The 23,893-nt window shown below is 35.9% G+C and overlaps 1 protein-coding gene across 3 annotated transcripts in view; it reads right to left on the bottom strand.

Annotated features, from left to right (window-relative positions):
* Nucleotides 1–2,735: 2,735 nt before the first annotated feature.
* MMS22L (MMS22 like, DNA repair protein) overlaps nucleotides 2,736–23,893 on the bottom strand; it is a 129,647-nt gene continuing 108,489 nt past the window's right edge. For all 3 annotated transcript variants that reach the window (XM_061427772.1, XM_061427773.1, XM_061427774.1), the window contains 4 exons: nucleotides 20,741–20,904; nucleotides 10,157–10,253; nucleotides 8,535–8,702; nucleotides 2,736–8,001 (listed from right to left, as the gene is read on the bottom strand). In XM_061427772.1, the coding sequence (XP_061283756.1) occupies nucleotides 7,908–8,001; nucleotides 8,535–8,702; nucleotides 10,157–10,253; nucleotides 20,741–20,904 (523 nt within the window). In that variant the 3' untranslated portion in view covers nucleotides 2,736–7,907. The remainder of the gene's footprint in view (nucleotides 8,002–8,534; nucleotides 8,703–10,156; nucleotides 10,254–20,740; nucleotides 20,905–23,893) is intronic.

The following is a 23,893-nucleotide window of genomic DNA, read 5'->3' as shown; positions in this document are numbered from 1 at the left end:
TGTCACTCTTCTCCGTGTGTGTCAATATATAGTATGTATGACTTTTACTGTGGTGTTAGCTTAGGGCCGACTGAGTGGTCTATGGGTCTTTAAAGCATTCTTTATACACCTTGTCTAATCAGTGCTGTCCAGGACACTACACTCTTAGTGAGGCAGTTTATTTCACAAGTACTGCCGTCAGTGATCTTCAAAAAAATTGTCAGTACTTAATATCTTTACTAAACCCTGGGTTTGTAATTTTTCTGTTAAAAATCCAACATTATACAACACTGCTGTATAAGCAGAGTACTCACCATTATGACATCATAAATTTTTAAATGCCATATTTTATTCAAGGTAATATGAATAACAGAAATACACTGGAATAGCAGGTGGAGTACCCAGATTTTTCACCTTGGTTGCTCTGTGACCTTGGCTTAACTTTACAGAGCTTCAATTTTCTCACTTTTTAAGGAGGGCAATTATTGATTTACATATTAATTCAGAAGAACGTTGTGAGGATTGGGCAAATGCTCTGAAGTACTTTGCCTAAAAAAAAAAAAAAAAAAATCACTCAAAATACAAGGTATTTTACTGTCTTTAGAACTTTGTAATTGAACCGGGAGATTATTTTTGAAGTTTAAAAATTACTGGATAGAACTTGGAAGACATACTATAAGATGATTCTGAAAAGCATGTAAAAGAGACATACTAATTAGAAAACAGGGAGTTTACCAAAGCCAAAGATTCCTAAACTTGTACAAACCCTTGCCTCAAATTCATTTAAGACTATTTAGTGAAAAGTGACATTTTAAAGCTCGAAAAAAAAAATTAGTTGGACTAATTTTGGTATCATAAAGTGCTTTGACATAAATTTGAACCTAGAATCAGTAGTTCTAATAAAAGTTTTTCCACTTTGTCAAAGGTTATGTCAATCTTGAGTGCTTGTGGGATTCTTCTCCATCACCAATACATACTACTACCATTTTTAATAATGCATAAGAATTTTTTAGGCTAGGTTTTTGGATTTGCTTCGTCTATAACAAAAAGTTAACAAATTAAACAACTCAATAATCGTATTTGAACATAAATTCCACAACTACAATGTGAGTTTTCCCCCTTTCTCTAATCTTGTTACAATAAGTCACCTTTCTTAAAAGGAAGATTTCACTTTTATTCCTTGGTATAGTTTAAGCATTCAGCAATCCTTGGCTTATAGGAAACTGTCATTTTGTTCATGTAGCCACTTTTAGTAAGCAGAAGTGAATAAAAATATTTTTATCCTAAGTAGAGAAATCACTAACTTTATATATTATATAGTACCTAAAACACTTATTTTAAATATGTATTAAATATCAATATATTAAAAATAAACATATAATTTCTGGCTGTTCAGATTAAGGGGGGAGGGGAGACTAGGGTAAGAAAAAGAGTAGTAAAATTTTAAAAGAAAAGATTTAAGTTTAGAAACAAAAAACCTTAGAGGAGTATTTGTACAGTTCTGAAAATTGATAATTGCTATTTAGAAGGAAAACAGAGTCTCTTTATAAAGTACAAACCATCTAAATTTTAAAAAATGCCTTACTTACAGTGTCAGGAAAGTGGACTCCAACATTTCAGAAATCTTTTCAACATGGACCTAAACAGTTATTTCAGATTTACTAAAATTTCTACTTGACACACAGATTTCTTCCCTCCAGGAATTTTACCTTATAAAACAATCTATTTTTAATCCCAGATTCTCTACCCAATTATTAAAAGGGAAATGGTCTAAAAGTGAACTTGTTTGACTGATAAATGGAAAGGCAGCCTGAGATTATTCTAATTTCTGTGAAAACATCTAACTACTCATTTAAAACAAATCAGTATATATTATCAAACCTTTCCTTGTATAGTACTACTCAGTAATAATTGTATAATTAATAATTGTATAATAGTAATAATACTATACAATAGAAGTCGGAATTTTTATATAAATTTTACATAATTTTCAGAACCATAATTGTAAACAAAGAATAGCATCCAAAGTACAGCAACCCTTCCCCACAAAGAAAAAAATCCAGATCACTTATAATTCGATCCTGTCCCTCAAATTACCAATCATAAGAGCTAATAAAAAAAATTCTAGAGAACAATGGCTGGTCATAAAAACCAAAGTCCACTGAAACTATTCAAATACATGTTTTCTATTATAGTGAACTATTCTACAGTAATAAATCTTCCATTTTTACTCTTCAAAGACCATACCGTATTTGTATTTATTAATTTCAATTTCCATAAAACCATGAAACCTAAAACAATTTAAATATCAAGATTGTACTTTAAAAAAGAAAAAGCAGTAACACAGATATTTGCAGTGTTCTTACTCTAGGAGGAAAAGCCAGAAAAGACATGAATCTTTAAAATAAAGATAATAAAATGTATGTAAAACACAGTGAAATTCCTTAGATCTTTAAGAGCAAAATGCCAATTGGTTATTTTTAGGGTATTTTTCACACCATTTCTCTGTATTTTCCTCACAGTTTAGCCGTATGTGTATTGTATACCCTCAGCCATTATAGTAGCTGAAAAATTAACTTTCTTTTGTTAAGGCAGAGTATAAAAGCAATAGGACTAAGTAAGATAAAAAATATTCCTCTAGGAAAAAAAAAAAAAAAAAAAAAAATATTCCTCTAGGTAACATGGTTCATTTTTATTTTGGTTTTCAAAGAGTCAATCTGTCATAAAGAGGAAGTTGAATAATCACAAGTGCAGTGTAAGTTGAATATATGCATTTTTATTATATCTCATTACTTTGTACACAAATAACTTAAAACGTGTATAAAATAAAAATGCCCAGAATTTTTTTAAAAGCATAATTCACAAGTGCAATGAACTGGGTAACTATCTTCACATCAAAAACTTCAATAAGCAGAAGTTGGTCAGTTCTAATCATTTGATACTGATTTTGGTAAACTTAACAATATAGTTTATCACAGAATCAAAATATAAATCTCGTATCTTACATCAAATATGTGAAAGAATATACTATTTTGCTAGTTCCCCAACCGTTTTATACAAACAGAGCCTGTTATTTATACTAACATACTCTCCACTTGACTGACAATGCAATATTTTTAACCCTAGGAGGAGGCAGCAGGAGATCGGTTTTTGGAAGATATAAGGTTTATGTAAAAAAAGAGTATGAATCAAAAACCAGTGGTTTAGAACAGATAACACAGTTTTTGGTGAAGTTTCTATGATATCTGCCTTTTATCTCTGAAACAAAGTGTTAAGTTGATGCGTAGAACTTAGAGAAAGTAGTTTTCTTAAGGTTTTTCCCAACTGTAACAGCTTGTCAAATTCTTATATGATTATATAATCCTAAAAACTGCCAAGATTCTATGAATGTACATGCAAAGGAGTCCATGTAATTAGTTATAAACAGTAGTTTTAACGATTTGTGATGAAGCACAGAAGAAGATAAAAATAACAATGTATAGTGAAAATACACACCTAACAACCCACAAATAATTTTTTTTACTTACCCCCCAAAACAAAAAAGTCAAATATGCTTAGTAAGAAAATAAAATTTGCTAGGGATAAGGAAAGATGTAAAAGTTTATACTGTGAAACTCTTCCAGTACAAATGCACTGAATACTGAATGATTTTGTATAGAGACAATACACCCATGTCGTCTTCTCCCCTATGAAAACCTAATTAAATGTTCAATTGAAATTTAAATCAAACCAAATCTGAGTGTCTAATAAAAGTCCTTTTCATCACCGTGTTGTCCTTCAATCATCTTTTACACTCCACCTGATATTTTAAAGAAACTGACTGGAATACTTATGTATAGAAAGTGAAAGTGTTAGTCACTGAGTAGCGTCCGACTCTACTCATTGCTACTCAGTGCAATGCTACGCTACTCTACTCAGTGTGAAGAGCTGACTCACTGGAAAAGACCCTGATGCTGGGAAAGATTGAGGACAGGAGGAGAAGGGGATAGAGGATGAGATAGCTGGATGGCATCACTGACTCAATGTACGTGAGTTTGAGCCCATTCTGGGAGATGGTGGAAGGACAGGGAAGCCTGGCCTGCTGCAGTCCATGGGGTCGCAAAGAGTCGGACATGACTGAGCAACTGAACAAGTGTCTGACTCTGCAACCCCATGGACTAGCCCACCGGGCTCATTTGTCCATGGAATTCTCCAGGTAAGAATACTGGGGTGGGTAGACATTCCCTTCTCCAGGGAATCTTCCTAACCCACAGATGAAATCCAGATCTCCTGCATTGCAGGCAGATTCTTTAACATCTGAACCACCAAGGAAGCCTAATATGTATATTTTAATTTTCCTATTTGAGGATCTTAAAGTTAGGTTTCTGTAGAAATGGTGGTAAGCTGGCCCACAGTGTAGAATGAACATGTCATTCAGCGAAAGCAGCCGAGACAGCCTACTCTCCTGCTTGAGTTGAGTTTGGAAAGAGAACGTATATTGTCAGGGAGCAGGAATTCTCCTGACAGAAGGGCTTCAATGTCAGCTTACTAACAATGGGAAGTAAATGGAGGTCCTTGAGCAGCAAAGTAACAAAGTAGTCTTCTAGGAATATTAAGGTCAGAACTATGTCAAGAATAAATTTCAATAGTCCGGAGATAAGGAGCCAATTATAGTGCCTAATAAATTTGGATGCACATGATGGCAAAGAGAAAAAAATAGCAAGAGCTTGTACTGCTGATCAGATGAAAACTGGGGAACAATGAAGAATCCAAGAAACATCAAGGTTAGGTGAACTGGGAAAGTGGTGTACGCTCTGGGTAGAAAATGATGGCAAAGACAGTGTCACCTTCTCTGGAAAAGAAGGTGAGAAAGGCAGCTTGACATGTTGCCCTGAGATTCCAGGAGAATCCAACTAGATGTTTAGAGAAAAAGCAGTACTAGATACAGATGTGAAAGATAAAGTTATTAGCTACCAGAAGAATGTTGAGACAGAGCAGGTGAAGGGCCAGATCTTACCAGTGGGGAGAAGAAGGGAAAATGTGTATGTAGGAAGAAGCAGTATCGCTGAGGAAGGGATGAAAAGAAAAAAGAGAATGCAATGTCACAGAGGTGCCAAAGCACAAGGGAAATGAGAACACATTCCAGATTTGACCACAAGAGACTGGCTTACCTTAACAATGGTAGAAGCAGTCACCTCAGATATTACAGGGATTTTAGGGGAAAAAGAACATTAAGGAAGCAACTATAAGACTATTCTAAGTCTGGGAATGGAAAGAGAGAAGACTATAGTAATAAGGGTCAGTGAAGATTTTTAAGAAACGGAACTGAATCATAAATTTTCTTTTTTCTTCAACGAACAAAACAGTTTAAAATTTTACTGATACACAAATTAAAAAATATATCTACATATACATGTTACAGACTTTCTTGTTACTGAGTTTTATGTATAAATTTATTAATATACACAGGTACATATCCTAATACAGGATTTAGTAACAGATTTTCTTAACCCTTAAAAAGTTTCATAAGCTAAGAGCAAGATTATCTAAGACATCTTTATCAATTTCCCTTGGGGAGGAATACACACACACACACAAATAACCCTTTAAAGGCACTCCATTAAATATTTTAAATTTCAACTGCTAAAACTTGTAAAATAATACATCATTAGTAATAATACATCATTAGTAAGTCACTATTATAATGAAAAGAAATTCACTGCTATGAAGTCTTGCTGCTGCTCCTGCTGCTAAGTTTCTTCAGTCATGTCTGACTCTGTGTGACCCCATAGACGGCAGCCCACCAGGCTCCTCCATCCCTGGGATTTTCCAGGCAACTGGAGTGGGTTGCCATTCCAGGCAACTGGAGTGGATTTTCCAGGTACTGGAGTGGGTTGCCATTTCCTTCTCCAATGCATGAAAGTGAAAAGTGAAAGTGAAGTCCCTCAGTCATGTCCGACTCTTCACAACCCCATGGACTGCAGCCCACCAGGCCCCCTGTCCATGGGATTTTCCAGGCAAGAGTACTGGAGTAGGGTGCCATTGCCTTCTCCGGCTATGAAGTCTTAAGTAACCTTAAAGAGGCTTTTATTCATCCTATTTATTGAATTAGTTTATTTAGGGGTAAAATAGACCATTTATAAGTCATGCAGTCCTTTAGACTTTACAAATTCCAATAAGGAAAGGTCTATTAACTAACTATTGTTTCCTGACTGCAGTGCATGTAAAAGATATTTGAGCCAGAAAAGGGGTGAAAATGTTTTCCTGAAGGAATAGTGAAACCATGATAAACACTAGAGGCCCCAGAAGAAAACAAGTTATTTCAAAGTTAGCAAACATGACATGTAAGAAAACACTGAAAAGAAGTAGAATCATTCATCTAGGACATACTGTTAGAGAAGAACAAAACTGAGAAGTTTCTTTACTTTTGTGCATGAGATACAGTAATCATGGCTGTATGCCTAACAATGTAGGTCACCAAATACTTTCACATACATTTTAATTACATGATTATAAATTGGTTATCCCACTGATTCTTACCAGAACACTGAAATTTCAATAAGTATTATTACTCATTTTTCTCCATGAGGAAATTAAGGCTCAGAAAAGATTAAGAATCTGCTCATGGTCACAAAGTGGAGCTGGGTTTAAGACCCACATGGGTTCTCAGCACTAAGACTGGAACTGTTTTTACCAAATAATGCTCACTAGAAAAATGAGTCAAGGACAATGCCCAACCCAGTAAAATAAATCTGAAATTTCAGATAATTAAAGAGTTGAGAAATGAACTGCTACAGGAAACTAAGCTGGTTCCCTGCAAATATGTAAGATGCTAGTTTATAAGAGGCTGTAGTTGAAGAGCAAGTGGATAATTCGGCTAACTTTTCAGAACTCTCCTGTTAATTTGTAACCTTAAAAAAGTTCCAGAATATTATTTATTCTCTTTTTAAAGGCTCTTATTTATCCTCCTCTTGATATGACAACTCCAAAAGAAAGGATGAATAGAAAAACATCTGGCAACTGTTGAACCCCAAGTATAAACACTGTTGCTGCTGCTAAGTCGCTTCAGTCCTGTCTGACTCTGTGCGACCCCATGGACGGCAGCCCACCAGGCTCCCCGTCCCTGGGATTCTCCAGGCAAGAACACTGGAGTGGGTTGCCATTTCTTTCTCCAATGCATGAAAGTGAAAAGTGAAAGTGAAGTTGCTCAGTCGTGTCTGACTCTTCACAACCCCATGGACTGCAGCCTACCAGGCTCCTCCGTCCATGGGATTTTCCAGGCAAGAGTACTGGAGTGGGGTGCCACTGCCTTAGCCCAAGTCAAAAAAAATTTATATATGTATCTGTATAATCCCTTAGCCAGATTCAGTTTCATTTCTCAGAGTTCAGTGTGCTCTGAAAGAATTTTATTAACTTGCCTCAAACATAGTATAAAAAAGGATAACAAAGACACAGTCCTATCTCCTGACCATTCGTCAAAAGAAACCAAACAATAAAAACAAGCAAACAAGAAAGCAACCAAGTAACAAAGCCAGCATAGGGCAGCCAGGTAATGTGAAATAGTGTTATGATTAAACATAACTTGTAAAACAAAAAACAGAAATAAATTACTTGCAAGGCAGAAAGTCACATTACAATACAATGCCCATGGATCAATCAGTATAAACCTGCACAGACATACACAGACAGCACTCCCGGATAGGAAAACTTTAAGCTTCTTTAGTTTAACTAAAACTGCTTCAAAACAGAATGCAGTCTTACCAAGTTCCAAAGATTCTATAACATATTTAATTAACTTTTATTTTCTTATTTATATACTTTATACTTACAGGTATGTACGGAAAAGATCCTATAAAGTATCTTTAACAGAACATTATACAATTAATAAAAGTAGGAGTCAAATGGCACAAAGTGGCTTTAGGTAGTTATAATTAATGTTGAGGATGAAATCACAAACTAGATTCAACATGATCATTTTCCAGTCTCTGTATCTCATCTTGTCCCGCTTGTCCTAGCTGAAATAAAAGTTTGCTATAGGCTTCCCTGTAAAGACAAAAGAAAAGAAGAGAGAGATACATGTTTATTGGTGCGAGATACATGTTTATTGGTGCTGTGCAGTTGCTGAATCGTGTCAGACTCTTCGAACTCATGGACTGCAGCACTCCAGGCTTCCTGTCCTTCACTATCTCCCAGAGTTAGCTCAAACTCATGTCTATTAAAGTCGGTGATGCCATCCAACCATCTCATCCTCTGCAGCCCCCTTCTCCTGCCCTCAGTCTTTCCAGCATCAGGGTCTTTTCTCTTTTAAAACAACCTCTCTGGGATATACAGACTTATCCCACCATGTTTCATTACTCTAAATAGTCCAGCACTATGTTCAGTCATAAGCCTATAGGGAAAAAAAAGAGCCTGTATCTATTTTTGACCAAAAGCATATTATCTAGTTGAGTCACTAACCCTATTCACTGGAACAGACTCCAAATCTTTATAAATGGGAAAATAGGCCATTACTAGGAAAATGAATCAAGATTTCATAATCATTGTCCAAAAGGATATAATCAAATAATCAAACATACCTCTGTGCACTATTTCTGCCAAGGCCCCACTTCTGCTCTGAATTCTTCAGAGACTGAGTAAGGGTAGGAACCAAGTGGATAACAACCTGCTGGTCCAATGCTGCTACTGCTTCTAAAATGCTGTAAATCTGATAGTCATATCTCATACCATAATCTTCAATAAACTGCCTGAAAGTAAAACACGTTACTTAGAATTACTCTTGGGGCAATTACTTGGGCTAGTATCTAGCCAATTATAGCAACAAGCTGTAAACTGAATGCAAGAAAAATCACTTTATGTAAGATTATCATAAGGATCTATGATAGACGCCATACAGACTGAAACTTGAAAATAAAGAAAAGAAATGGCTTCAGCGTGAGCCATGACCAGAGTGATGGCATTAAGAGGGAGAGGGAAGAGTTGGAATCCCAAGAGGAAGAATTAACAGGGAAAAATCTAATGCCAGAGACTTTCCTGCTACGCTTTGCATGTGGTCAATCTGCATGGTAAGGGTGTAAAAGAGACTAAAACAGAAAACGAGTCCAGTTTTCTGGTTATTTTGTTTAACTTTTCGTTAATTATCCCTATCTCTAGATAAACAGTATTTCTATGATGAAAGCAAGTTACTTCTAAATAATTTCTATATTCCTTAATTGAACAAGAGACTGTAGACCCACAGAAGAATAAAATATGAAGAATATATATTTATAAAGAATATTTATATAATTATACATTATATATAAAGAATTATATATTTTAATCATAAAATTTCCACTCTCCCCACCTTCGCCAAAAGTCACCTAGCTTAGTAAACTGTACTTAACAAACATGTAATTTTTGTTCATATAAAATCCTTCCTTGTCTCTTAGGGTTTTACAGTTTTCTTAAACCCAGTATTTATTTCAAATGATCACAATTTTTATATTCTGTAAATAAACTGTGAACAACTGACAAGTCCCAACTACATGATAAGAAAGAAAGCTGAGGAATCAAAAGTCCCGCACAGAATGAAGGAAATGGACCCAGACTATTTAACACAGTGGTGCTATGGTAGAGATACATGAAATGAAGCTCAACGGGTAGAAACTATGAGAAAGATACACTTTAAAAGTACTGCTTTAACAGAAAGCCTAAGATTCTATACAGTGCAAGGCAGGAAAACAGAAACAAAACAGAAAACGTTCTACAAGTTGCAGTTATTCTTACGAAGGAACAACGGATCTGTATATAAAGTCTGTGCTTCACAATTTACATCCAGTGGAGCTCTGTGGGTTCACAGCATCTAAAGTGAACAGGAAGACCAGAGACAGGCACTTCCACACTGGCTGCTGAGTAGCACGTTTACCAGCTCCAAAGCCTGTATACCTGTCGCTATGACTCACGTTTTCCACTTTTTCCTCTGAAATACATGCAAGCATCTTCCTTACTAAATTCTCAGGTAATGTAAAGTCATTTTTCTCCCTAGTAATTTTATTTTTTAATAAAACAACTACATAGCAGAACTACTGCCAAAAATATAATAATTGAAACTACAAACAAGTAGTAACACATTATGTTTTGGATAATTAGTTATTTAGAAAACATGTTGACTGTCAAATGGCTGGCAATAGTCTCCTTGCCAGTTGGCATATTTTCCAGTTACCTAAACACAGAAGTCAGCTGGGCGGCAGGTTCTCCTCCTGACCCCACTTGGCAGGCTCTGACCATGCATTGCAAGTTCTCGGTGGCCAGCCTTTTAACTAGGAGGGAAAATTACAGCATTACACATTGTGCCTGAATTCACCATCTGGATCCTCGTTTTCATGAGCACTCTAGATTTAGAAAAACATGTTGTTTTCTTAAAGTATGTACATGCTTTTTTATTTTTCAAAGTGAAATAGTTATGAGCTTTTGTTCTAAAGTCTCCCTATCTTCCATTTTAAGAAAATACAAAACACTTGAGGCTATTTTTCACGTGACTGAAAAAATATTGTAACTGAAAAAATACATGTGAAGATATGCCTTTCTATCAGAAAAGAGTTCGTATTCAAAACATTCGACCATCCTAACACTGCAAACTGTCACACACTGACAACAGATAACCTTTAATACTTCCGCTTACAGATTGATTTTTTAAATTCATATTCCTTCCATTCACAAATACATATGCAGTAAATTAGAAAATATCCCTTCCATACACAAATACATATGCAGTAAATTAGAAACTACCAACAGTTCATCTGTTCTTAAAATTAGATTTATATATTTGTTGTTCAGTTGCTAAGTTGTGTCTGACTGCGACACCATGGACTGCGTATATACACAAATCCATCAGTTGATGGTCTACATATGTATATAAAATCAACTACTGTTGATGCTAATTTCCTTTTTAAAGATAGCAAAGTTACAAAGAGATCATTTACATTCTTTCAGTATTTAACCAAATCCTTTACAGCTGTGCATTTGTACATAAAATGGTAAAAAAAAACAAACAAAAAAAACAAGAAAGAACCAAAAATTCACCATGTTCCAAGTGTTAATACATTTTTTATACTGTTTTTGGCATATTAAATATAAGTAGCTGGGGAGAAAAATTACTTTCTCTAAAGAATAAGAAAATCTTCAGAAACTGTAATCCACTATGGCAATGCACAAGAACCTAAATTAATTAAGCAGCAGATAGTTTTCCATAGCATGAGGATAGTGGATAAGGAAGATATAGCATATTTGTCTTTACTGAACAAGTAAGTTCTCATATCAGATGCAATTCTAGAGCCAGTATAAATGATTCTTTTTAAAGATGCTTCCTTGAAAAAAAACCCCAAAATCCACAAGTTTTTTTGTGGGAAAAGTACCAGAACATGAAGACATACCCCTCATAAAGTATTAAAAGTAAGCACTGTTTCTTAAAAATAACAGATTTAGGTATAATTCACATATAAAAACTAACCTTTTAAAGTGTACAGTTCATTGGCTTTTAGTATATTCATAAGAATTGTGAAGCTATCACCACTATCTAATTTCAGAACATTTTTATCACCTCCCTCCAAAACTTTACACCTATTAGCAGTCATTCCCCACGTTCTTCCTCCCTCAGTCCCTGGAACCACTGATGTACTTTTTGTCTCTATGGATTGTCTATTCTAGGAATTTCATATAGATGGACTCATACAGATTTGGTTTTATGTAACTGCCTTCCTTTCTTTAGCAAAATATTTTAAGGTTCACTCATGTTATGGAACATGTTAGTGCTTCATTCCTTCTCATGGTCAAATACCATTCCATTGTATGGACTTACTTCATCTGTTTATCAGTTCATTAGATGATTAGTTGATGGATATCTGGGTTGCCTCCATTTTGGCTATTACGGGTAACACTGTAGTGAGCATTAGTGTACACGGTTTCTAAAAAAATCTATCCTCTTTGTTTATTTCTTTAACTGAACTGGGCATTGTTTTTAAACACTGGGTTATCTTTCAGTTTTTTTTTTTTAAATAACAGCTTTATTATCATATAATTTATATACAATATAATTCACCCATTTAACACATACAATTCAATGGTTTTTAGTATAATTACAGAACTGTGCAACTGTCACTGCAATTTCAGAACATTTTCTTTATCCTGAAAAGAAACACTGCTCCCTTTAAAGCTATTACCTCCTGTCCTCTGATACCCTCTCAGCAACCACTAATCTACTTTCATACCCCCTAAGCAACCGCTAATCTACTTTCCATCTCTGTAGATTTAACTACTCTGGATATTTCATATAAATAGAACCATATAATATGTGGTCTTGTGTTAACTGGTTTCTTTCACTTATAATAATGTTTACAATACCTTCTATAGCAATACATGCTGTAGCAATACTTCCTGCAGCATGAATTAGTACTTCACTCCTTATAGCGAATATATATTTAATATTATATCCAAATAATATTCTCTTGTATGGATAGATCACATTAAAAAAATCCATCCATCAGATGATGGTATTCCATCTTTGGCTATTATAATACTGCTACAAATATTAAAGTACAAGTTTCTGTGTGGATATATGTTTTCATTAATCTTGGGAATATATTAAACTTAGGAGTGCACTGCTAGATCACAAGGTAACTCTATGTTCAACTATTTGAGGAATTAGACTTCCCTGGTGGCTCGGACAGTAAAGCGTCTGCCTGCATTGCGGGAGACCCGGGTTCAATCCCTGGGTTGGGAAGATCCTCTGGAGAAGGAAATGGCAGTCCATTCCAGTATTCTTGCCTGGAAAATTCCATGGACTGAGGAGGCTGGTAGGCTACCGTCCATGGGGTCACAAAGAGTCAGACACGACTGAGCAACTTCACTTCACTTCACTTCCCAAGTGGCAACACCATTTTACATTCCCAAAAGCAGTAAATGAGGATGCAGATTTCTCCATGTTCTTGCCAATTTTTGTTATTATCTTATTCATTATAGCCAACCTAGTGAGCGTGAAGTGGTATCTCACTGTAGTTTTGATTTGCATTCCCCTCATGACTAATGATGGTGAGCACTTTTTCAGGTGCTTTTTAGCCACTTGTTTATATTCTTTGGAGGAAACTGTATTCAAATCCTTTGCCTGTTGTTTCTTTTATTAAAACTACTGAGTTTTATTCTTCATATACTCTTGATACAACTTCCTTATCACATCAGTAATATGCAAATGCTTTTTCCCATTCTCTGAGTTGTCTTTTTATTAATACTTTTTTGACAGTGCTCTTTGAAACACAAAAGTTCTTTATTTTGATTAAGTCTAATTTATGTGTCTTGTTCTGTGGCTTGTGCTTTTGATGTCCTGTTTAAGAATTCATTGCCAAATCCAAGATCATGAAGATTTAGTCTTGCTTTAAGAGATTTACAGTTTTAACTCTGACATTTAGGTCTATAAACCTGTTTGAATTAATTTTTGCATATAGTGTGAAATAAAGGTGCAAGTTCAATCTTTTGAATTTGGCTATCCATTTGATTTAGCACAATTTGTTGAAAAGACTATTTTCCCTCTATTGAATCATCCTGGCACCCTTGTTTAAAGAAAAGAAAAAGTCAGTTGACCATAGATACATAGGTTATTTCTGGACTTTCAGTTCTATCTCACTGATCTATATGTCTGTCTTCATGCCAGCACCACACTGTTTTGATTACTGTTGCTTTGTACTAAGTTTTCAAATTGAAAAGTGTTATCGTCCAACTTTGTTCTTCTTTAAGATTTTTTTGGCTATTCTAGGTCCCTTGTAGGATTACACGAACTGTAGAATCAGTCTGTCAATTTTGCTACAAAGAAGCTTGCTGAATTCTGGTAGGGAACCTTGCTGAACTTATTAGTTCAAATAGTTTTCAATGGGTCCTTAGGATTTTGTGTGTGTGTGTGTGTGTGTGTGTGTGTGTATAATGATATCATATATACCCATACAGTATAGTCAAAGCTATAGTTTTTCCAGTAGTCATGTATGGATGTCAGAGTTGGACCATAAAGAAGGCTAAGGGCCGAAGAATTGATTTTTTTGAACCATGCTGCTGGAGAAGACTCTTGAGAGTCCTGTGGACAGCAAGGGACAGTCAATCCAACAGTCAATCAAAACAGTCAATCTTAAAGGAAATCAGTCCTGAATTTTCACTGGAAGGACTGATGCTGAAGCTCCAATACTTTCGCCACCTGATGAGAAGAGCCGACTCACTGGAAAAGACCCTGATGCTGGAGAAGATTGAAGTCAGGAGGAGAAGGGGATGACAGAGAATAAGATGACTGGATGGCATCAATGACTCAACAGATACGAGTTTGAGCCAGCTCCGGGAGATGGTGAAGGACAGAGAAGCCTGGCACGCTGCAGTGCATGGAGTCACAAAAGAGTCAAACACTACTGAGCGACTGAACAACAACAAAATGATACCATGTGCAGACATGGATAATTTTACTTCTTCCTTTTCAACCTAGATGCCTTTTATTTCCATTTCTTCCACTGACTAGAACTTCTAGTACAATGTTGAAAGGAAGTGGCAAGAGTGGACACTTTGGTTTTGCTCCTAATCTTAGGGAGAAAGCATCTTAAGTGTGATATCAGCTGTAGGATTTTCAAAATTGTCCTTTATCTGATTGAAGCAGTTCTCTCCTCTATTCCCAGTTCATTTTATGTAATATCCATCTTTATGTCTGATGGTTCTTCTTGTCCTGAAGTCTGTTTTGTGTGAAAATATAGCTACACCTGTGTTTTGAATTGTTAGCACTGTATGTATTTCTCCATCCCTTTACTTTTAATCTAATTGTGTCTTTATGTTTAAAGTGGATTTCTTGTAGCTGACACATAGTTAAGCCTTGTTTTTTATCCACTGTCAGTCTCTTAATTGGTTTATTTAGACTACTAAATCTAAATTGGTTTAGATTATTTCAATAATCATTGAAATAGTTATTTCAATGATTATTGAAATAGTTGAATTAGTATCTACTTTATACATAGTTTTTCTAGCCTTTGCTCTGGACCTTTTTAAAAAAAAAAAAAAAAAAAAATCTTTCCCTTTTTCCCTGCCTTCTCTGAAGGTTTTAATTGAGCACTTTGTATAATTACATTTTCTCTCCTCTCTTAGTACATCCTTTACCTCTTTAAAAAAATTACCTATTAGATAAGTTAAAACTAAACAGAAAGGTGGATACAGAGAATCACAGCTAGCCAGGAGCAGAAGCCTTATGATGTAGCTGGTATTGGTAGGAATATTTAAGCTGAATTTGACAAATTGTTGTATGCTCAGTTTTGAGGGCAGTGATTTGCCCTATGACCTCAATTCTCTGATGCACCTAAGAAGAATTATTTTTAAGGCTGCCCAGAGTTTTTCTTGTTGTGAAGGTGAGTGATGACTTTCAAGATCTTTATTATTATAGCAGAAACCAAAGTTCCTCCAACTATTACTGTGAATTATTTTCCCCTTCATTTCTTTTAGTTTTTTCTTGTATTTTGCTATTATTAGGTACACATATATTTATAATGGTTAAATCTTCCAGATTCACCCTTTTATCATTATAAAATATTCCCTCTTTATTTCTAGTAATATATTTTTTTTTGCCTAATGTCTTTTCTGTCTGAGGTTAGTCTAGCTACTCCAGCTTTCTGCGGTTGCAATTTGCATGATGTATCCTTTCCCATCCTTTAACTTCCAATCTTTGAATCAAAAGTGTTTCCTGAGATAAAGATAGAGCTTTAAAAAAAAATTCTGATAATCTCTTTTGATTGGATTGTTCAACTTTTTCACAATTAACATTACTATAGATACAGCTGGATTTACATCAGCCATTTTACCTTTTGCTTTCTAAATGTCTTATGTTTTTGTCCATCTAATCTCTCTTCTTTTTGCACTGAGTGAATATTTTCAAATGTAGCATATTAGTTACTTTAATGATTGTCCATTAGTTTTGAATTATTTTCTTAGTGGTTGCTCTAGGTTTATCATGTACATCTTAACTCTTCAGAGCTTCAGATTTACATGAACTTAATTCCAGCAAAATATAGAAACATTATTCCTATACAGCTCTAGTCACTTTCCCGTCTTTTGTGGAATTACTGTTACATGTTACATCTACAAATTTTAAAACTCAGTGATAATTATAATTTCTACCTTATAAAATTCCTATGTTTTCAAAGTAGCTAAGAAAGGAGAACACGTATATATTTTGGGTTTTGTTAAATTTACCTATCATTTATTGTTCTCATCATTTGTTCCTATTTAAGTTATCATCTGAAGTCACTTCCTTAGTCTAATACTGCTTTGTTCCCACCATCTCCTTTATACTGTTATTGGTAAATATATTAAATTTCTATATATTATAGGACAATTATATACATATTATTTCATATATTTACTTTTAAAAGCAGTTGAAAGAAAAAAGGTGAAAATATGCATTTATGCTGCCTTTCAACTACAACTGACCCTTGAACAACATGGGGCTTCCCTGGTAGCTCAAATGGTAAAGAATCTGCCTGCAATGTAGGAGACCTGTATTTGATCCCTGGGTCAGGAAGATCCCCTGGAAAAGGAAATGACAACCCATTCCAGTATTCTTGTCTGGAGAATCCCATGGACAGAGGAGCCTGGTGGACTACAGTCCATGGGGTTGTAGGAGTTGGACACGATTGAGCAACTAACACTTGAACAACATGAAGGTTTAGAGTGCTGATCCCCCATGCAGTTGAAAATCCATGTTTAACTTTACAGTCAGCTTTCTGAATGTAAAGTCAGAAAGGGTTCAGTCAGGGTTCTGCATCTACAAATTCAACTAACCATGGTTTATGTAGTAAGAGAGTCCCTTGGACTGCAAGGAGATCCAACCAGTCCATTCTGAAGGAGATCAGCCCTGGGATTTCTTTGGAAGGAATGATGCTAAAGCTGAAACTCCAGTACTTTGGCCACCTCATGCGAAGAGTTGACTCATTGGAAAAGACTCTGATGCTGGGAGGGATTGGGGGCAGAAGGAGAAGGGGACGAAAGAGGACGAGATGGCTGGATGGCATCACTGACTCGACGGACATGAGTCTGGGTGAACTCCGGGAGTTGGTGATGGACAGGGAGGCCTGGCATGCTGCAATTCATGGGGTCTCAAAGAGTCGGACACGACTGAGCGACTGAAAAAAAAAAAACTGAATTGAACTGAATAGTATGAATTTATTGAAAAGAAATGCTGCAAATAAGTGGACCTGTGCAGTTCAAATCCATGCTGTTCAAGGGTCAACTGTACATAATTACCTTTGCTGTTCTTTGTTTCCTCTTAAGGATTCAAGTTATTATCTGAGCTCACTTTAACTTTCATTCTGAAGAACTTCCTTTAGTAATTTTTATAAGGCAGGTCTGCTAACAACAAATTCTCTCATTTTTTATCTGCAAATATCTTGAGTTGACTTTCATTTTTGAAAGGGCAGCTTTGCTCACTATAGGATTCTTGGTTGACAGTGCTTTCTTTGATCACTCAGTGTTATCCCACTGCCTTCTAGTTTCCATTGATTTTGCTGAGAAGTCAGCTGTTAATCTTCCCAGGGTTCCTTTGAAGGTAGAGTTGTTTCTCCTCTTGCTGCTTTGAAAATCTTCTCCTTGCCTTTGACTTTCAACCTTTCTTTCCCCCCACTAAGTTGCATGTCTGTGGATCTAAGTTTATTCCATTTAGAACTAGGTGAATGTATATTCATTCCTGAATGTATAGATTGGTATTCATCAATAAATTTTGAAAATTTTCAGCCATTATTTCTTCAATATTTTTTCTGCTCCTTTCTGTCCTCTCCTGATATTCTATGTAGGATGGTGTGCTCGATGATGTCCTACAGCTCTGTTCATTTCTTTCATGTTTTTTGTTTTTTTCAAATGCATAACACCTAACAATCTATCTTCAAGTTTGCTAATTCTTTCGTCTATCAATTCAAATTAAACTTAAGATTTTCAGTTTAGCTTTTAAACTTCAGAATTCCCATTTGGTTATTTTCTGTTTTAATAATTTCTATTTCTCTACTGATGTTCTCTGATGTGATACTGTCATCACATCTTCCTCTACTTTATTAGCCATGATTTCCTTGAGCTTTCTGAACATTTTTATAATGGCTACTTTGAAGTCTTTGTTTATTAAATCCTATATCTGATTTCTCATACTGGCAGGATCTGTTGACTGATTTTCTCTCAGTAAAAGTTTAAGTGTATGATCTTATCAAATCCAGGCTTTTTTAAAGGGGGGATTTCTGAGATTAGTGATATTTGTTTTCACCCCAGGGCTTTTTGCAGTCAATTCTCTCACTAAACTAGTTGACCTACAAATTAGCTTACACCTGTAATAAATCTATCATTCTCCTACCTATTGCCTTTTAACCACAAACTCCACTGCTTTTGACAGCACCCTCAGGCTTGAACTTTTTCACATTTTGTTGTAAATGAAGTCTGTTCCTTTGGGAGAAATTCAGAGTTATCTGTCCTATGGCTTTCTCCTACCCCCTCCCCCTCTCAGGCAAAGTTCAGAGGTGAAATTCTGTTGCTGGGGACAGAGATCATGGTGCCCACTATTTTCTGACTGACATACCCACATTAGGTGCTGCATGCTTGTGGAAGGAGGGGTATCAGCTACAGATCCTCTTGGTATGAATTCTCTACCTCTAAGCTGCAGCAAGGACAATCAACACTCCAGTATTCTCATTGATACCATACTCAGTATAGTGCTCCCATCTCACAAGTGGGAGCTGAGTGGAAGAATGAAGGCCTCACTTCTCACCCACACTCCCCCGGAATATAACCTTAGCATTAGGTGGCTAGGAGGCAGGATGAGGAACACTGATACTCTGGCCTCTCTTAGGAAGACAGCCCTTCTCCTGGAAGCTGCAGGGAGAGGGAACCCTCATTCTTTAATTTACCAGAGTTGCCATGCCTCTGAGATAGGAAGAGAGAAGGCAGTAGTCTTGGTTCAAATTTCAAAGACTTGCTGTTCCTACCAAGCTTCAGTAGACAATTTCTCCATTTGTTGTGTGCCCTTTTAGGACCATTTCCAGAGAATTTAAATGCTTTCTTTTAAACAATTTTCACCAGTTTTTCTGGGGATCAAGGCTGCAGAGCTTCTCATGTCACCATGCTGGAAGTGAACTCAAGCTCTTGTGTACAGGTATTTTGGGTAAACACTGAAATATTTTTGGGCATAACACTAACTTTCTACAGTTTTACAAACTGTCCTTCTAAAACACTGAGACTACAAGGAGAGTTAGCATCTTCTCTGAGCCAATCACACACATCTGTGTTTAAACACTGCTCCTTCAGCTTGTAGGACAATGTGGAGATAGAACATTCATTCTATATACCTGCTATTTGGAACATGCAACGCACCACTAGCTACAGATGAGCAGCAAATTCCCCTCCCCAAACCTGACCTCCTTCATGACAAATATTACACTCACTGAAACAACAGGCTAGCTAAAATGCTATACTATCTGCTCTGTCTCAAATTTTGTACTATATAGTACAACAGACTTTCACTGAAATTAAAAGCAAGCAAATGTTTTCAAAGAAGGTAAAATTTCTAAAGAACAGTCTGGGATCTATCTCTGGATATTCTTTACTGAAGAGGTGTTACTATCAAGTAAGGGTATTTTACATTAAAATAATACAACATTTTTCACAAAACCAAGCTTGGAAGCAGAGAGGACCGTTTTTAAATATCAAAATAACATGGATTAAAACAAAACATGCATAAATTTTTGAGATAAAACAGAACATTTCAAAGAGCTGTCTGAGCTTTTAGCTGCCGCTCTGCATGCTGCCCTCGTATTTTTTAGGATGTATACCGTACTCACTTATCACAGTAGTTAGAAGTACTTAACTAGAAGCATTTGAGAAGCCTGCCCCAAACGATCACATTATAATGATAAATACACACACAACACATCTATTTACACTAAAAATCCCTTCAGGATAGAACTACAGCCACTATTCTGCATATTCCCAATAAGCTTGTTAAGGCCTGCTACTCACAGCAGGGACTAAATAAATAATATTTTTAAGTGATCATAGGCAGCAAGGCTGATGAGACTGAAAACAAAAGGATCAACATGTACTTACAGGTTTGCCCAGAGATCAGCTTACATATTATAGCAGAATCCAGAATAGGAGAGAGTAGGCTGCCCCCTTACCACTTAATATCTAGCAAGTTGCATTCAGTATCAGAGACAAATTGAACAAAAATTAAATAAACATAAATCAACTATTTGGGAGGGGAAAAAAAAAAAAAACTAGACTGAATCATGTCAGTTTTTAACCATTTTATCACACCCAACCTCAGCTATTGGCTGGAGTTCATTCTTTGTGCTATGCTATGCTAAGTCACTTCAGTCGTGTCTGACTCTGTGCGACCCCATAGACGGCAGCCCATCAGGCTCCCCCGTCCCTGGGATTCTCCAGGCAAGAACACTGGAGTGGGCTGCCATTTTCTTCTCCAATGCATGAAAGTGAAAAGTGAAAGTGAAGTTGCTCAGTCGTGTCTGACTCTTAGTGACCCCATGGATTGCAGCCTAACAGGCTCCTCCATCCATGGGATTTTCCAGGCAAGAGTACTGGAGTGGGGTGCCATTGCCTTCTCTGGTTCATTCTTTAGCTATGATAAAAATTAAGTTGATATGAAATAACCATATATTTTCATAACTGTCAATTTAACTGACAGAATTGAAAACTTTCTTAATTTGTGAACATAAAAGTGTAACAAATACAAACTCTTAAATGAACTAACCTTGAGGTTCACTGACCAGCAGCAAGCATTTTAATACTCCAGGGAGAAGCAGTTCAATCTCAGAAACATCAGTGTTAGTTTCCTTAACAAGTTGGAGGATGAAGGCCAGAATGGATGCCAAGCGAGGAGGGAGCAAGGATCCTTTAAACTCAAAGTAGGACTTCCTGAAAACAAGCACAATTTTGTTCTTCCTTCTCTTTAAAGTTTCAATAGAGCAAAATCAAATGTCATACACTTGAAAGATGATGGCCTATTTTATCTCTGAAATCCATAAAGCACAATTTTGAAAAACTATGTATATTTTACCATATTTTCTTCAAACCTAAGATTTTTGAAGCAATGACTGCACATCCTACTGGCATGCTATAAAGACCAAAGCAGAATACAGATACAAACCAAATATGAAGCAACCTGGTCTTAAAATAAACAATCAAAATCTAATAAAAATCTGTTAATTTTTTTCCTTTCTAATGTAAGCTTGATCTCCCCTATGAGCTCCTCAATGATGCATTTTCTTAATTTGACTTTGCATAAAGATTCTCTCCTCATATTTATTTATCTATGGATTTGAAAGGGAGTCTTATTTTTCCAAATAAGAGAACTATACTAGAAATCATCTTTCCATTCCAACCTGTATCCTTCCTTCCCTTATGAAATAAAAGAATTAGAGAGGGAATTTAGGATTTCATATCTTCTTTTAAAGCAGGACAACTTCTATCATTTGAACTCAGAGGTCATAAAGATAACTCACCTGCCTCATCTTTGTATCTCTACCTCTTAGAACAGGTCTCAACTCATAGCAGGTGTTCAGTGTAGTTTTTTACGTGAATAAATGCAAAGTGGAAATTGCACAGTTTCTAAAAAGTCTAGACAATATGAAAAAGTGTCAAATATAGCTAAATCTAAACCAGACATCTACATATACTTTGCGAAGAGATATAATTTGCCAAAATGAGGCATAGAAATCACTAAATATTATAAATTCCTTAAGGGCGGAAATATGCCTTCATCATTTCTACTCCATACAATGATTTCCAACAAATATTACATATTAGAAAATTCATTCATTCTTTGAGGTCAATTGTTTCATGTGTTTTGTTTAATGCTGAATTTCTAATGCTTAGAACAAACATTCATTGAGTATGTGGTATACTTGGTACAAGTCTAAGAACAAGAAAGTAAAATATGGTCTCTGAAAGCAATGGCTCACCGTCCATTTGAAAAGTTAGATAAAGAAGAAAAGAACAATTATAGTGTGATAGGTGCTTTGGAAGATAATCCCAGAATTATTGGGAATTCAGTAGAAGGAGTCCTAAGCTAGGGAATTATAGGAGTAGAGAAGCTTGGAATAGAGGAAATCATAGGAGACAGTCTCTATGTCTTTCCTGAGTGAAAAGAAAAAAAGAAAAAGGAATTGCTACTTGTTTAGGTCTTCAACTAGAAACAGTAAGAAAAACATTTTCACTATATACAAAGTAAAGAGGAAAGTCAAGGAAAGTAGCCAGGGTCTTAAACATTGGGCTTTAACAGCTTTAAGGTCTTAAAGATTTGATTTCATTTCAGCACTTGCCATTTGGTTTACTAAAATTACCTATGCAATGTCTCAAACACAGTGGTAGAGTACTATAATCTTGCTGCAAAATTCATATACAAGTTAGGCAAAACTATCAAGATTCTGAGAACTGAATTATACAGAGCACAAGGCTCCAGAAGAAGGAAAGAAGCGTCATGGTACACTGAGATATTAGGTCTCATAAAGCCTAGGAGTATGTAGCCCAGTAGATAGCATTTTAATGGAGAAAATGGTCTGAACAAAGCTGTGATATAGGGAATGGTGAAGTATTTTGGAAGGGTGATAATTAAACCAATATCATTAGGATTTGTATATGATGACATATATATGGGAAAGTTAAGTGACAGATCATGGACAGCAAACAAAGAAAGTTTGAGGGTAAGGAAGTGTCATACTGGAAAAACATTTTAGGAAAAGTATTCTGAAGAATTGTTTAGGTGCGACTGGAAGAAAAGACTGCTGCTGCTAAGTCGCTTCAGTCGTGTCCGACTCTGTGCAACCCCATAGACGGCAGCCCACCAGGCTCCCCGTCCCTGGGATTCTCTAGGCAAGAACACTGGAGTGGGTTGCCATTTCCTTCTCCAATGAATGAAAGTGAAAAGTGAAAGTGAAGTCGCTCAGTCGTGTCTGACTCTTTGCGACCCCATGGACTGCAGCCCTACCAGGATCCTCCGTCCATGGGATTTTCCAGGCAAGAGTACTGGAGTGGGTTGCCATTTCCTTCTCCAATGAATGAAAGTGAAAAGTGAAAGTGAAGTCGCTCAGTCGTGTCTGACTCTTTGCGACCCCATGGACTGCAGCCCTACCAGGATCCTCCGTCCATGGGATTTTCCAGGCAAGAGTACTGGAGTGGGGTGCCATTAAGACTAGAGATAGTGAAAGCAGTTATGAGACTCTGGCTATGATGTAGGTATAATGTGATAAAAAAGGGATGTGAAAAGGGAAGGAGATGATCATTTGCCAAAGGTTGAAAAGGGAGAGGAAACAAAAGAATATGAAGCTTTCAAACCTGAGTAACAGAACACTAGGAACACACAGAAAAAGTCAGAGGGAGAAAAGATCTCAGACATGGAATTCTGTAACGTGAGGTGACAGATAATATTAGGATATTAAAGTTATCAGATCATTAAAAACACAGAAAAAAAACCCACTAAGAATAATATATATCACCATAGCATCTTAAAAGTTTAAAAACTAATTTCATATGAAGCTAAATACTTCAATGAACACCAAAAAAAAAAGGTGGTTTCTAATGTTGCAGTTAGAAGATACGGAGTTTAGTAGAAAACCTAAGAAGTTTCATTGATTCATTTGCCCAGTAATAAAACAGTTATTAAGACAGAGAAGACTAAAAGAAAAATGACTTCATATTGCTTCCTTTTTCATATTAGCATTCTTCTTTTCACTTAACTATCTCTTATAATTACTTCATTTTATACAGTACAAAATACAATCAGTGTTTAACTGATAAAAAATAATACATATACATGTTGTTATTTAGTTGCTAAGTCATGTCTGACTCCTTTGCAACCCCATGGATTGTAGCCCACCAGGCACTTCTGTCCATGGGACTTCTCAGA

The sequence above is a fragment of the Bos javanicus genome, chromosome 9 (genome assembly GCF_032452875.1).
Source record: "Bos javanicus breed banteng chromosome 9, ARS-OSU_banteng_1.0, whole genome shotgun sequence".
Lineage (NCBI taxonomy): Eukaryota > Metazoa > Chordata > Mammalia > Artiodactyla > Bovidae > Bos > Bos javanicus.
The sequence above is the reverse complement of the archived record's forward strand: the minus strand, read 5'-3'. Positions and strand labels throughout refer to the sequence as shown.